This window comes from Erinaceus europaeus, chromosome 11, assembly GCF_950295315.1.
Source record: "Erinaceus europaeus chromosome 11, mEriEur2.1, whole genome shotgun sequence".
Classification (NCBI taxonomy): domain Eukaryota; kingdom Metazoa; phylum Chordata; class Mammalia; order Eulipotyphla; family Erinaceidae; genus Erinaceus; species Erinaceus europaeus.
In genome coordinates, this window is record NC_080172.1 from 1,733,227 (window position 1) to 1,745,403 (window position 12,177).

At 48.8% G+C, this 12,177-nt stretch overlaps 2 protein-coding genes across 2 annotated transcripts in view; one reads left to right on the top strand and one right to left on the bottom strand.

Annotated features, from left to right (window-relative positions):
• Nucleotides 1-6,605, bottom strand: part of FAM169A (family with sequence similarity 169 member A) — a 29,200-nt gene extending 22,595 nt beyond the window's left edge. Inside the window, 4 exon segments of the mRNA XM_060200826.1 lie at nucleotides 3,415-3,586; nucleotides 5,512-5,597; nucleotides 5,901-6,000; nucleotides 6,443-6,605. Coding sequence (XP_060056809.1) covers nucleotides 3,415-3,586; nucleotides 5,512-5,597; nucleotides 5,901-6,000; nucleotides 6,443-6,574 — 490 coding nt within the window. The 5' untranslated portion in view covers nucleotides 6,575-6,605.
• The window catches only part of NSA2 (NSA2 ribosome biogenesis factor), a 116,436-nt gene that overhangs the window by 33,886 nt on the left and 70,373 nt on the right, over nucleotides 1-12,177 (top strand). The gene's annotated exons all lie outside the window — the stretch shown is intronic.

The following is a 12,177-nucleotide window of genomic DNA, read 5'->3' on the forward strand; positions in this document are numbered from 1 at the left end:
TGTCATCAAAACTGCTTGGTACTGGAACATGAACAGACACACTGACCAGTGGAATAGAATTGAGAGCCCAGAAATGAGGCCCCACACCTATGGACATCTAATCTTTGACAAAGGGGCCCAGACTATTACATGGGGAAAGCAGAGTCTCTTCAACAAATGGTGTTGGAAACAATGGGTTGAAACATGCAGAAGAATGAAGCTGTATTTCACCAAATACAAAAGTAAATTCCAAGTGGATCAAGGACTTGGATGTTAGACCAGAAACTATCAGATACTTAGAGGAAAATATTGGAAGAACTTTTTTCCGCATAAATTTTAAAGACATTTTCAATGAAACGAATCCAATTACAAGGAAGACTAAGGCAAGTATAAACCTATGGGACTACATCAAATTAAAAAGCTTCTTCACAGCAAAAGAAACCACTACCCAAATCAAGAGACCCCTCACAGAATGGGAGAAGATCTTTACATGCCATACATCAGATAAGAGTTTAATAATACGGAGTTCTGGTGGTGGGAACTGTGTTCAGTTGTCCCCTCTTATCCTATGGTTTTGTCAGTGTTTCCTCTTTATAAATAAAAAAAAAAAAGGTAAAGCAGAAAAAAAAAAAGTAGAGGGGCTGGATGGTGGCGCACCTGGTTGAGCACGCACATTACAGTGCTCAAGGACCCGGGTTCAAGCCTCCGGTCCCCACCTGCAGGGGGAAAGCTTTGCAAGTGGTGAAGCAGGGCTGCAGGTGTCTCTCTGTCTCTCTCCCTCTCTATCACCCCCTTCCCTCTTGATTTATGGTGGTCTCTATCTGATAAAATAAAGATAATAAAAATTAAGAAAAGAAATAGAACAATGACTAAAAAAAAAAAAGTTTAATAACCAACATATATAAAGAGCTTACCAGACTCAACAACAAGACAACAAATAACCCCATCCAAAAATGGGGGGAGGAATTGGACAGAATATTCACCACAGAAGAGATCCAAAAGGCCGAGAAACACATGAAAAAATGCTCCAAGTCTCTGATTGTCAGAGAAATGCAAATCAAGACAACAATGAGATATCACCTTACTCCTGTGAGAATGTCACACATCAGAAAAGGTAACAGCAGCAAATGCTGGAGAGGGTGTGGGGTCAAAGGAACCCTCCTGCACTGCTGGTGGGAATGTCAATTGGTCCAACCTCTGTGGAGAACAGTCTGGAGAACTCTCAGAAGGCTAGAAATGGACCTACCCTATGACCCTGCAATTCCCCTCCTGGGGATATATCCTAAGGAACCCAACACATCCATCCAAAAAGATCTGTGTACACATATGTTCTTGGCAGCACAATTTGTAATAGCCAACACCTGGAAGCAACCCAGGTGTCCAACAACAGATGAGTGGCTGAGCAAGTTGTGGTATATATACACAATGGAATACTACTCAGCTGTAAAAAATGGTGACTTCACTGTTTTCAGCCGATCTTGGATGGACCTTGAAAAAATCATGTTGATTGAAATAAGTCAGAAACAGAAGGATGAATACGGGATGATCTCACTCTCAGGCCGAAGTTGAAAAACAAGATTAGAAAAGAAAACACAAGTCGAACCTGAAATGGAATTGGAGTATTACACCAAAGTAAAAGACTCTGGGGTGGGTGGGTGGGTGGGGAGAATACAGGTCCATGAAAAATAATGAATGAAATAGTGGGGGTTGTATTGCTAAATGGGAATCTGGGGAATGATATGCATGTAAAAAAAAAAAAAAAAAAGAAGTAGAAACGCAAAGCAGAAATTGACTGAGTTTGGAGTATGGCACCAAAGTAAGAAAGCAGAAGTATACTAGAGTTTGCAGTGAGTACCTCCCTAATACTTCCTCTCCACTTTTCCAAGCTTTGGGTCCATGATTGCTCAACAATTTGTTTGGCTTTGTATGTTAACTCTCTTTTCAGTCACCAGGTTCCAGGTGTCATCAGGATGCCGGCCAGACTTCCCTGGACTGAAGACCCCACCAATGTGTCCTGGAGCTCCACTTCCCCAGAGACCCATCCTACTAGGGAAAGAGAGAGGCAGACTGGGAGTATGGACCGACCAGTCAACGCCCATGTTCAGCGGGGAAGCAATTACAGAAGCCAGACCTTCTACCTTCTGCAACCCACAATGACCCTGGGTCCATGCTCCCAGAGGGATGGAGAATGGGAAAGCTATCGGGGGAGGGGGTGGGATATGGAGATTGGGCGGTGGGAATTGTGTGGGGTTGTACCCCTCCTACCCTATGGTTTTGTTAATTAATCCTTTCTTAAATAAAAAATAAATTAAAAAAAAAAAAAAAAAAAACAAATCGATGGGCACATCTGATTCTGCTGCTCCCGGCAGGTGAGAACCAGAGCTTAAAGCAAGAACGAGCTGGCGGGGCAGCAAGCGGCAGGAGCGTGTCTGCAGACACAGAGTGAGTCAGCCCTCAGAACAGGCGGTAGCAAGAGGCTGGGACCGGGCAGTGAACCACACCACAGAGCGTTACTACTGGAGTCCACACTGGACAGACACTGAGCAGGGGGTTCTGCCTTCTGCCACACACATGCTTTCTCCAGCTCGGAGCTATTTTAGAGAGGGACGGGAAGGAGAGAAGGGAGGGGAGATTCACGACAGCTGTCCGTCATCCATGAAGCTTTTCCTGGTGCTACAAGTGGTCCCATGCAGGGCGGGGGCTCAAAGCTCAGGACCCGGCACGTGGTCGGAACCAGCTGGATATCTTTTTCCTAGCAACTGGGCTATCTTCCGGCCTCGAGACAGGGACTTTTGAAAGGACTAGTAATAGTGATGGCAGAAAGACCCAAGGTAAACCAGCTTCGAATAAAGGGAAGAGAGCTAGGTTGATAGCATAGTGGTTATGTGAAAGACTTCCATGCCTGAGGCTCTGAGATCCTAGGCTCAATCTCCAGCACCACAATAAGCCAGCACCGGTGTGTGTGTGTGTGTGTGTGTGTGTGTGTGTGTGTGTGTGTGTGTGTGTGTGTGTGTGTGTGTGTGTGTGTGTGTGTGTCTGTGTGTGTGTTTTGTTGGCTGAGCTAAATACACACAAATTCACCACTTCTGAGCTAGTTCTTCCATTCAGAGAGAGAAAGAGGGCGAGACATCATGCACTGGAGCTTCCCCGAGGGCCCCGTGCACTCTATGCGGTGCTGGGGCTCCAACCATGGCTGCAGGCACACGGCACAGCAGGTACCCTACCCAGTTCCGGGTCTGCTGGCCCCTAGTCTTGTCTTGCACATTTTTAAGACCTGCCTGACAACCCTCACTTACAGAGGGTGGGAGAGTCAGTACTCCCGGGAAATATGATGCCAGAATCCCTCCGATACACTCTGAAGACGATTTCCAGGGAGTATGAATGCAGTTGGGTTCTCAAAATGGACGCGTCTGTGCAGTGCGGGCTGAGGCTCACCTGTCGGCTTGACGGAGTAGAACCCGATGGCCTCTCCTTTCTCCCACAGGATCTTAGCGTAGTCAGTGCTGCCGTGGCACAGGAATGGGGTCTCATTCCTCTCCATCTCCTGTTTCCGATAGATTATTCGATTCAGAACATACAGGACCACTCTCTCCCCGAGAGTCCTCACCTGCAAAGAGTCAACACCAGGCACAACGGTCACGACAGGGGCCACGAGGAGATGCTGTTCCCCCGGCCCCTCTCCCACACGGACGGCTGGCACTTCAGACACTGGATTCGTGCCCGTGGGGACTGTGGGGCTGCGGGTGAGCATGGCACCTGGAGGTACAGCCGCCCCGTCAGTCTCCCCCACCCGGGGTCGAGCAGGGGGGGCCTCGGCCTCCAGGATTTTGTCGCTGTCAGACTCCCCCACCCCACAGGGCCCACATTCTCTAAGGCAACAGTTCACTTGCTTGTTCCCGAACCAGCTGGTCCGCTTACTAGAAGCCCCCTCACCACACTTCCCTGTCTCGAATATGGCCCGATTCCCCCTGCCCACACAAACACGCCCCCATCTCTCCCCGTGTGCCTGCTGATAATCTCACCTCCTTCTTCCCAAACCAGCCAGACCACCCACCTAAGGATTACTGGAAGGACCCCCCACCCCCCTTTCTCAACCTCCTGGTGCTTTAACCATACAAGGTAAAAACACACCGCTCCCTCCTACCGCCCTTTGCATCCCCCTACCGCCCTGTAAGGACTCTTCTGCAGCTCAATAAACGGGTTATCCCCCGCCATGGCCCCCCTGGGGTGGTCTTTGGTCTCATCTCTTGCCACGGGTCGCAGAGGTACCCCAGTCGTGCCCACCCCTGCTGCCTCAGGACAAGTTCTTATCTGCACCCGTCTCCGGTGGCCAACGGGACGGTCACGCAGAGAGCGCTGGACCCGAGATAGGGCCCCCACGAGAAGCCGGCACATGCCCATCAGATGCGCAAGACGCCTGAGCATGAGACAGGAGACTAACACTTCATGCCGTGGCAGCGGATTTCTGATTCATTCATTTCTCCTTTCGTTGCCCTCGTTTTGTTTTTTTTTATTGTTGCAGAAGTTATTATTGTTGTTGTTATTGATGTCGTCATTGTTAGATAGGACAGAGAGACATGGAGAGAGGAGGGGAAGACAGAGAGAGGGGGAGAGAAAGACAGACACCTGCAGACCTGCTTCACCGCCTGGGAAGCGACTCCCCTGCAGGTGGGGAGCCGGGGGCTCGAACCGGGATCCTTATGCCGGTCCTTGCACTTTGCGCCACCTGCGCTGCCACCCGACTCCCTAGATTTCTTTTCTTTTTAAATAATTTCTGAATCTCTACGTATTACTGGATAGAGAGGAGAGGGGGAGACAGAGAGACAGAGACACACACATGTAGCCCTGCTTCACCACTCGTGAAGCTTACTGCCTGCAGGTGGGGGCCGGGGCTTGAACCCAGGTCCTCGCGCACTGTCATGTGAGCACTGAACCAGGTGCGCCACCACCTGGCCCCGACGGCAGCGTGTTTCTACAGGCAGGTGTGACGCCTGGAGTTCTGTCTTCTGGCATAACTGCAGAAGCGGCTCAGTGTTTCCAAGGGAGCAGCCGCCAGCAGCACCGTCGGCGCTGTGGCTTTCGCTTGCAGCCGCCCCCAACTTCAACTGCGGCCCCGACCACCTCTACCGTTCAGCTCCTTCTCGTCCCGTTCCAAGTCTCCCCATTAAAAATAAAAAGGGGAAAAGTCCGGTCCCCTGCTCCCCACCTGCAGGGAGGGCACCCCAAGGGCAGTGAAGCGGGCCTTGGGGAGTGGGCTTTCCCCTCTCCCTCTCTCCACCTGCCCCGTTTCCATCTGTCGTGCTGGCAGGGGTCGCAGCAAGAAGCCCGGTGGCAAGTACAGAAGTGAAAGCAAAGCTCAAGGCAGCAGCGTCTTTACCGCCGGACAGGGGAAGCCCTTCCCGAGCTGCCGCCCCCGTTCGGAGGGCAGCTTCCTCGTGAGAGTGCCATTCCGCGGGCAGGGCTACCCGGTCAGCCCGCACCGCCAGACACCTGGCCGGGCTGGGGAGCCCTGACGCCCCCAGGCGCCGTTACCTGCTGGAGGCCCTCTCGGGAAGGGACGGACGTCCTCACGATGTCGTCAACGGCCCACCACCGGTCGGCGAGGTACAGCGCCACGGCTACGGCAGAACACGGGGCGGTGAGCGTCCGGCCGGACGTGGGTCTGTCTGTCTGTCTGTCTGTCTGTCCCAGCTGCCGGGGCCGGGCCGCCCCTCCCGGCACGGCGGGACCCCCCCGGCCACGCGGCTCTCGCTGCCGTTCTGAGTTCCGCTGCGAGCTGACAGTTAGGCTGTGCCCCAGTCAGTCGCAGACAAGTCTGGGTGGCCCCTGCTAATTCGTTCCTGCATCTGTCTGTCTTTTTACAGAATTTCGGGAAGGGGGCGGGGAGCCCTCCCACTGCAAAACCGAAGCGCAGAAGGGACCTGTGAGTGAGTCCTCGGGCGCGAAAAGAGCGAGGATCCTCTGGGTCTGGTCTCCACCATAGAGCGGCAGAAAGCCTATGTTTGACAGGCTGATAGGAATCTGAAAGAAATGACAAACAGTAGCCAAGAACCTTGTTTGGAAAACATACAGAACAAAAACACCATCTTTTCTCTTCCTTTTTTTTCTCTCTCATTAATAAATCGTTCTTTTACTAACGAGAAAGACAGGAGAGAGAAAGAACCAGACGTCACATGTGCTGCCGGGGATTGAACTCGGGACCTCATGCTTGAGGGTCCAAGGCTTTGCCACTGCGCCACCTCCCGGACACAATATATCTTTCTGTAAGAAACGTTAGTGCTTCTGCATTAAATTAAATAGTAAAGCAATATTTATCCATTTAACTGAAATCTCTGAAGCATGTTTTAAAAAATATTTAGTTAACACTTTTTTTGTTGTATGATCTGATTTCATGTGCAAACGCAAACCAAAACATAAGTAAGTAAATAAAAAAGGCGGCTCGAACCCACCGGCCCCGTCTCACCGTGACATGAAGCAGCGGAAAGCACTCCGGGTGGTCGGGGTCCCCGCACCTCAGGTCCGACATGTAGTCCTCCGCCGAGCTCTCCAGCTCCTGGTGGCTGCAGTCGCCCAGCAGGTCCACGGGGAAGGCCATCGTGCTCAGCACACAGCGGTCACGCAGGGAGGACAGGGCGCTCAGCTGCTAACTAGCGGGGCGAAAAGGTACCGCGGGGCCTGGCTGAGCGCACACGTCTCAGCGAGCAAGGACCCGGGTTCAAGCCCCCGGACCCCACCTGCAGGGGGAGAGCTGGGCGAGTGCTGGAGCAGGGCTGCAGGGGTCTCTGTCTCTCTCTCTCTCCCTCCCTCTCTACTTCCCCCCTTCCCTCTCAATTTCTCTCTGTCTCTATCCAAAAATAAATACAACACAGGTTTAAAAAAATAAATGAAAAGGTATCGTAAGGATAGTGGAGGTTGTATTGTTAAATGGGAAACTGGGGAAGGTTATGCATGTACAAACTATTGTATTTACTGTTGAATGTAAAACATTAATTCCCCAATAAAGAAATAAATTTAAAAGAAAAGAAAAGGTATTGTAAGGAGACTTCTTTTTCATTCCGTGAGACAAGTTGACAACTTGAGTCACGACATGTCAAAAAAATTTAAATTCTATCCATTTATACTAAAAGGAAGGAATAAATAATAGTAATAAGTGTATCAATATGGATGCAGACTGAGGTATCTGTACATACATCCTCACACACTCTGAGTCGCTGTATCTGTACATACATCCTCACACACTCTGAGTCGCTGTATCTGTACATACATCCTCACACTCTGAGTCGCTGTATCTGTACATACATCCTCACACTCTGAGTCGCTGTATCTGTACATACATCCTCACACTCTGAGTCGCTGTATCTGTACATACATCCTCACACTCTGAGTCGCTGTATCTGTACATACATCCTCACACTCTGAGTCGCTGTATCTGTACATACATCCTCACACTCTGAGTCACTGTATCTGTACATACATCCTCACACACTCTGACTCACTGTATCTGTACATACATCCTCACACTCTAAGTCGCTGTATCTGTACATACATCCTCACACTCTGAGTTGCTGTATCTGTACATACATCCTCACACTCTGAGTCGCTGTATCTGTACATACATCCTCACACTCTGAGTCGCTGTATCTGTACATACATCCTCACACTCTGAGTCGCTGTATCTGTACATACATCCTCACACACTCTGACTCACTGTATCTGTACATACATCCTCACACTCTAAGTCGCTGTATCTGTACATACATCCTCACACTCTGAGTCGCTGTATCTGTACATACATCCTCACACTCTGAGTCGCTGTATCTGTACATACATCCTCACACACTCTAACTCACTATATCTGTACATACATCCTCACACTCTGAGTCGCTGTATCTGTACATACATCCTCACACACTCTAACTCACTATATCTGTACATACATCCTCACACTCTGAGTCGCTGTATCTGTACATACATCCTCACACTCTGAGTCGCTGTATCTGTACATACATCCTCACACTCTGAGTCGCTGTATCTGTACATACATCCTCACACTCTGAGTCGCTGTATCTGTACATACATCCTCACACTCTAAGTCGCTGTATCTGTACATACATCCTCACACTCTGAGTCGCTGTATCTGTACATACATCCTCACACACTCTAACTCACTATATCTGTACATACATCCTCACACTCTGAGTCGCTGTATCTGTACATACATCCTCACACACTCTGAGTCGCTGTATCTGTACATACATCCTCACACACTCTGAGTCGCTGTATCTGTACATACATCCTCACACTCTGAGTCGCTGTATCTGTACATACATCCTCACACACTCTAACTCACTGTATCTGTACATACATCCTCACACTCTGAGTCGCTGTATCTGTACATACATCCTCACACTCTGAGTCTCTGTAGCTGTACATACATCCTCACACACTCTAACTCACTATATCTGTACATACATCCTCACACACTCTAACTCACTATATCTGTACATACATCCTCACACTCTGAGTCGCTGTATCTGTACATACATCCTCACACTCTGAGTCGCTGTATCTGTACATACATCCTCACACTCTGAGTCGCTGTATCTGTACATACATCCTCACACACTCTAACTCACTGTATCTGTACATACATCCTCACACTCTAAGTCGCTGTATCTGTACATACATCCTCACACTCTGAGTCGCTGTATCTGTACATACATCCTCACACACTCTAACTCACTATATCTGTACATACATCCTCACACTCTGAGTCGCTGTATCTGTACATACATCCTCACACACTCTGAGTCGCTGTATCTGTACATACATCCTCACACTCTGAGTCGCTGTATCTGTACATACATCCTCACACTCTGAGTCGCTGTATCTGTACATACATCCTCACACACTCTAACTCACTGTATCTGTACATACATCCTCACACTCTGAGTCGCTGTATCTGTACATACATCCTCACACTCTGAGTCTCTGTATCTGTACATACATCCTCACACACTCTAACTCACTATATCTGTACATACATCCTCACACACTCTAACTCACTATATCTGTACATACATCCTCACACACTCTAACTCACTGTATCTGTACATACATCCTCACACACTCTGAGTCACTGTATCTGTACATACATCCTCACACACTCTGAGTCACTGTATCTGTACATACATCCTCACACACTCTGAGTCACTGTATCTGTACATACATCCTCACACACTCTGAGTCGCTATAAAAGGACACAGGAAACAGGCTGGGATGACGCAGACGTCCTCCAACCAGAACGTAAAGCCTACATCGTACAGACATAAGGGACGAATACCAGGATACATAAAACATCGTGCGCGCTATTTTAAAAAATCAGCATTTCTATAGAGCAACACGCGAAGATTTCCCAACAAGTCAACAAAATTGAGGTCTCCATATGACTGTATGGCATAAAAAGGCCCTTTCAGGTAGAATCTGACAAGAGAAAGCCCTAGGAAACACAGCCACGGGGACAGGTGCGAGGGGCGTGAGCTGGGCAGGACCCTCACGACCTCAATGTGCAGATAACACGTTTCATCGAAAACTCCACAGGACTCACAGGAAAAGTGATTTCAAACAGTAAGAACATGTAGGAAATAACAGGATATAAAATTACATGTATAAATCGTCTTCACATATACAATAGCAACTACAATTATTTTTAAACAATAAGAACAAGTTATGAGTGGGGGGAAATGGATCAAAACAGAATAGGGCAGATTTACTTTTGGGGGGGGGTTATTTATTTATTTATTATTGGATAGAGACAGAGAAAAATTGAGAGGGAGGGGGAGGTAGAGAGGGAGAGAGACAGAGAGACACCTGCAGCCCTGCTTCACCACTCAGGAAGCTTCCCCCCTGCAGATGGGGACCGGGGGCTTGAACCTGGGTCCTCGAGCTCTGTAATGTGAGCACTTAACCAGGTGCACCACCAGCTGGCTCCAAGACCAGATTTACAACAGCAAAAATTAAAATAGGCTTAAATTTAACTTATAAACAATACAGACCTTATACATCAACTGTAAGACAGTTCTGAAAGAAGCAAAGTCACACAGCGTACCAGCTATGACAGCACCATGGTTCTGCTAAAGACTCTCATGCTAGAGGCTCTGAGGCCCCAGGTTCGATCCTCAGCACCACCACCAGTCAGAGCTGAGCACTGCTCTGGCCTCTTTCTCTCTGATATCTTTTTCCCCCCCGTTTGTTGCCCTTGTTGTTTTTTATTGTTACAGTAGTTATTGTTGTTGCTATTGATGTCGTCGTTGTTGGATAGGACAGAGAGAAATGGAGAGAGGAGGGGAAGACAGAGAGGGGGAGAGAAAGACAGACACCCGCAGACCTGCTTCACCGCCTGTGAAGCGACTCCCCTGCAGGTGGGGAGCCGGAGGCTCGAACCGGGATCCTTATGTGGGTCCTTGCGCTTTGTGTCCCGTGCGCTTAACCCGCTGCGCTACCGCCTGACTCCCTCTCTCTGACATCTTTACCTCTTTATCGTTCAGTAAAATAAAAACTGGAAAGACAAGCCCTGTCACTGGACAGGAGCATTCAACATGATAGAAGCAGCTCTAAAGTGACCTGTCCACCTAATCGCGTGTGACTCAAGGCAGGCTGAGACGAGAACACGGCCAGGCCAGGCTTGTCTGCACCGTGATCTCTCCCCCATCCTGATGTTTCAGGAACACCAATGTTCCCACCACCATGAACATTACTTTCTAGTGTTTAATATTTTTGCTCAATTCCTATTTTCAAAACACCTACACACCTTGCAGCCAGGAAGAGGTCTCATGTCAGAACAGCACAGGACTTGTCAGCAGGAGTTTCTATGGTCCATCCCTGCAACATGTGGCAGGAAAAGGCTCTGGTGTTCTCTCTCTCTCTCTCCCCAGCTCTCTCTCATTAATAATTAATTTTCTAAGCATATCCCTTTTTTATTATTTTTTTAATATTTATTTATTTTCCCTTTTGTTGCCCTTGTTGTTTTATTGTTGCTGATGTCGTCATCATTGGATAGGACAGAGAGAAATGGAGAGAGGAGGGGAAGACAGAGAGGGAGAGAAAGACAGACACCTGCAGACCTGCTTCACCCCTATAAAGCGAATCCCCTGCAGGTGGGGAGCCGGGGGCTCGAACTGGGATCCCTACGCCGGTCCTTGTGCTTTGCGCCACCTGCGCTTAACCCACTGCACTACCGCCCGACCCCCAATAAGTAATTTTTTAAGCAGAGCACTGCTCAATTCTGGTTTATGGTAATGCCCTGGTGCCAGGAATTCAACCTGTGAACCTCAGGCACAAAAATATTTGACATATTGCCATTCCTCTCCTGGGGATAGATCCTAAGGAACCCAACACACCCATCCAAAAAGATCTGTGTGCACCTGTGCACCTGTGTTCACAGCAGCACAATGTGTAACAGCCAAAACCTGGAAGCAGCCCAGGTGTCCAACAACAGATGAGTGACTGAGCAAGTTGTGATCTATATACACGCCATTGAATACTACTCAGCTATTAAAAATGGTGAATTCATCTTCTTCACTCCATCTTGGATGGAGCTTGAAGGAATCATATTAAGTGAAATAAGTCAGAAACAGAAGGATGAATACGGGATGACCTCACTCATAGACACAAGTTGAGAAATAAGAACAGAAGGGAAAACACTGAGCAGAACTTGGACCATTAACGTGCGTGTGCGTGTGCATGTGTGTTTTACATAGGGTGGGAGAGAAAGCATAATGGCTACCACAAACAGACTACAAACTCTAATGCCCGAGACACAGAGGTCTCAGGTTCAAACCCCAACACCGCCTATAAGCCAGAGCTGAGAATGCTCTGAGGAAAAAAAAAAATCCTTTGCATAGCTACTGTGCTATCTCTCCCGCATGACCCCTTTCTTCAATACCTTGCACTGTACCCTCCTTTTTCATTTTGGGAGAGCATACAGAACGCACCCTTTGCCACGGCAATAACCCCCACGGGAGCCCTGCAGTGGCAGGAGCGCGGCTCTGTGCAGTGCTGTCCAGCCGTCGCCACTCCCCTTTTGCACGACTGACTGAGCAGAAATCCTGTGTCTTCCTCCCCGCAGGCCCGCAGCCACTGCCGTTTTCTGGCTGTACGACAATTGTAACACTCTGAAGTCAGCTTTAAAAGTTATGA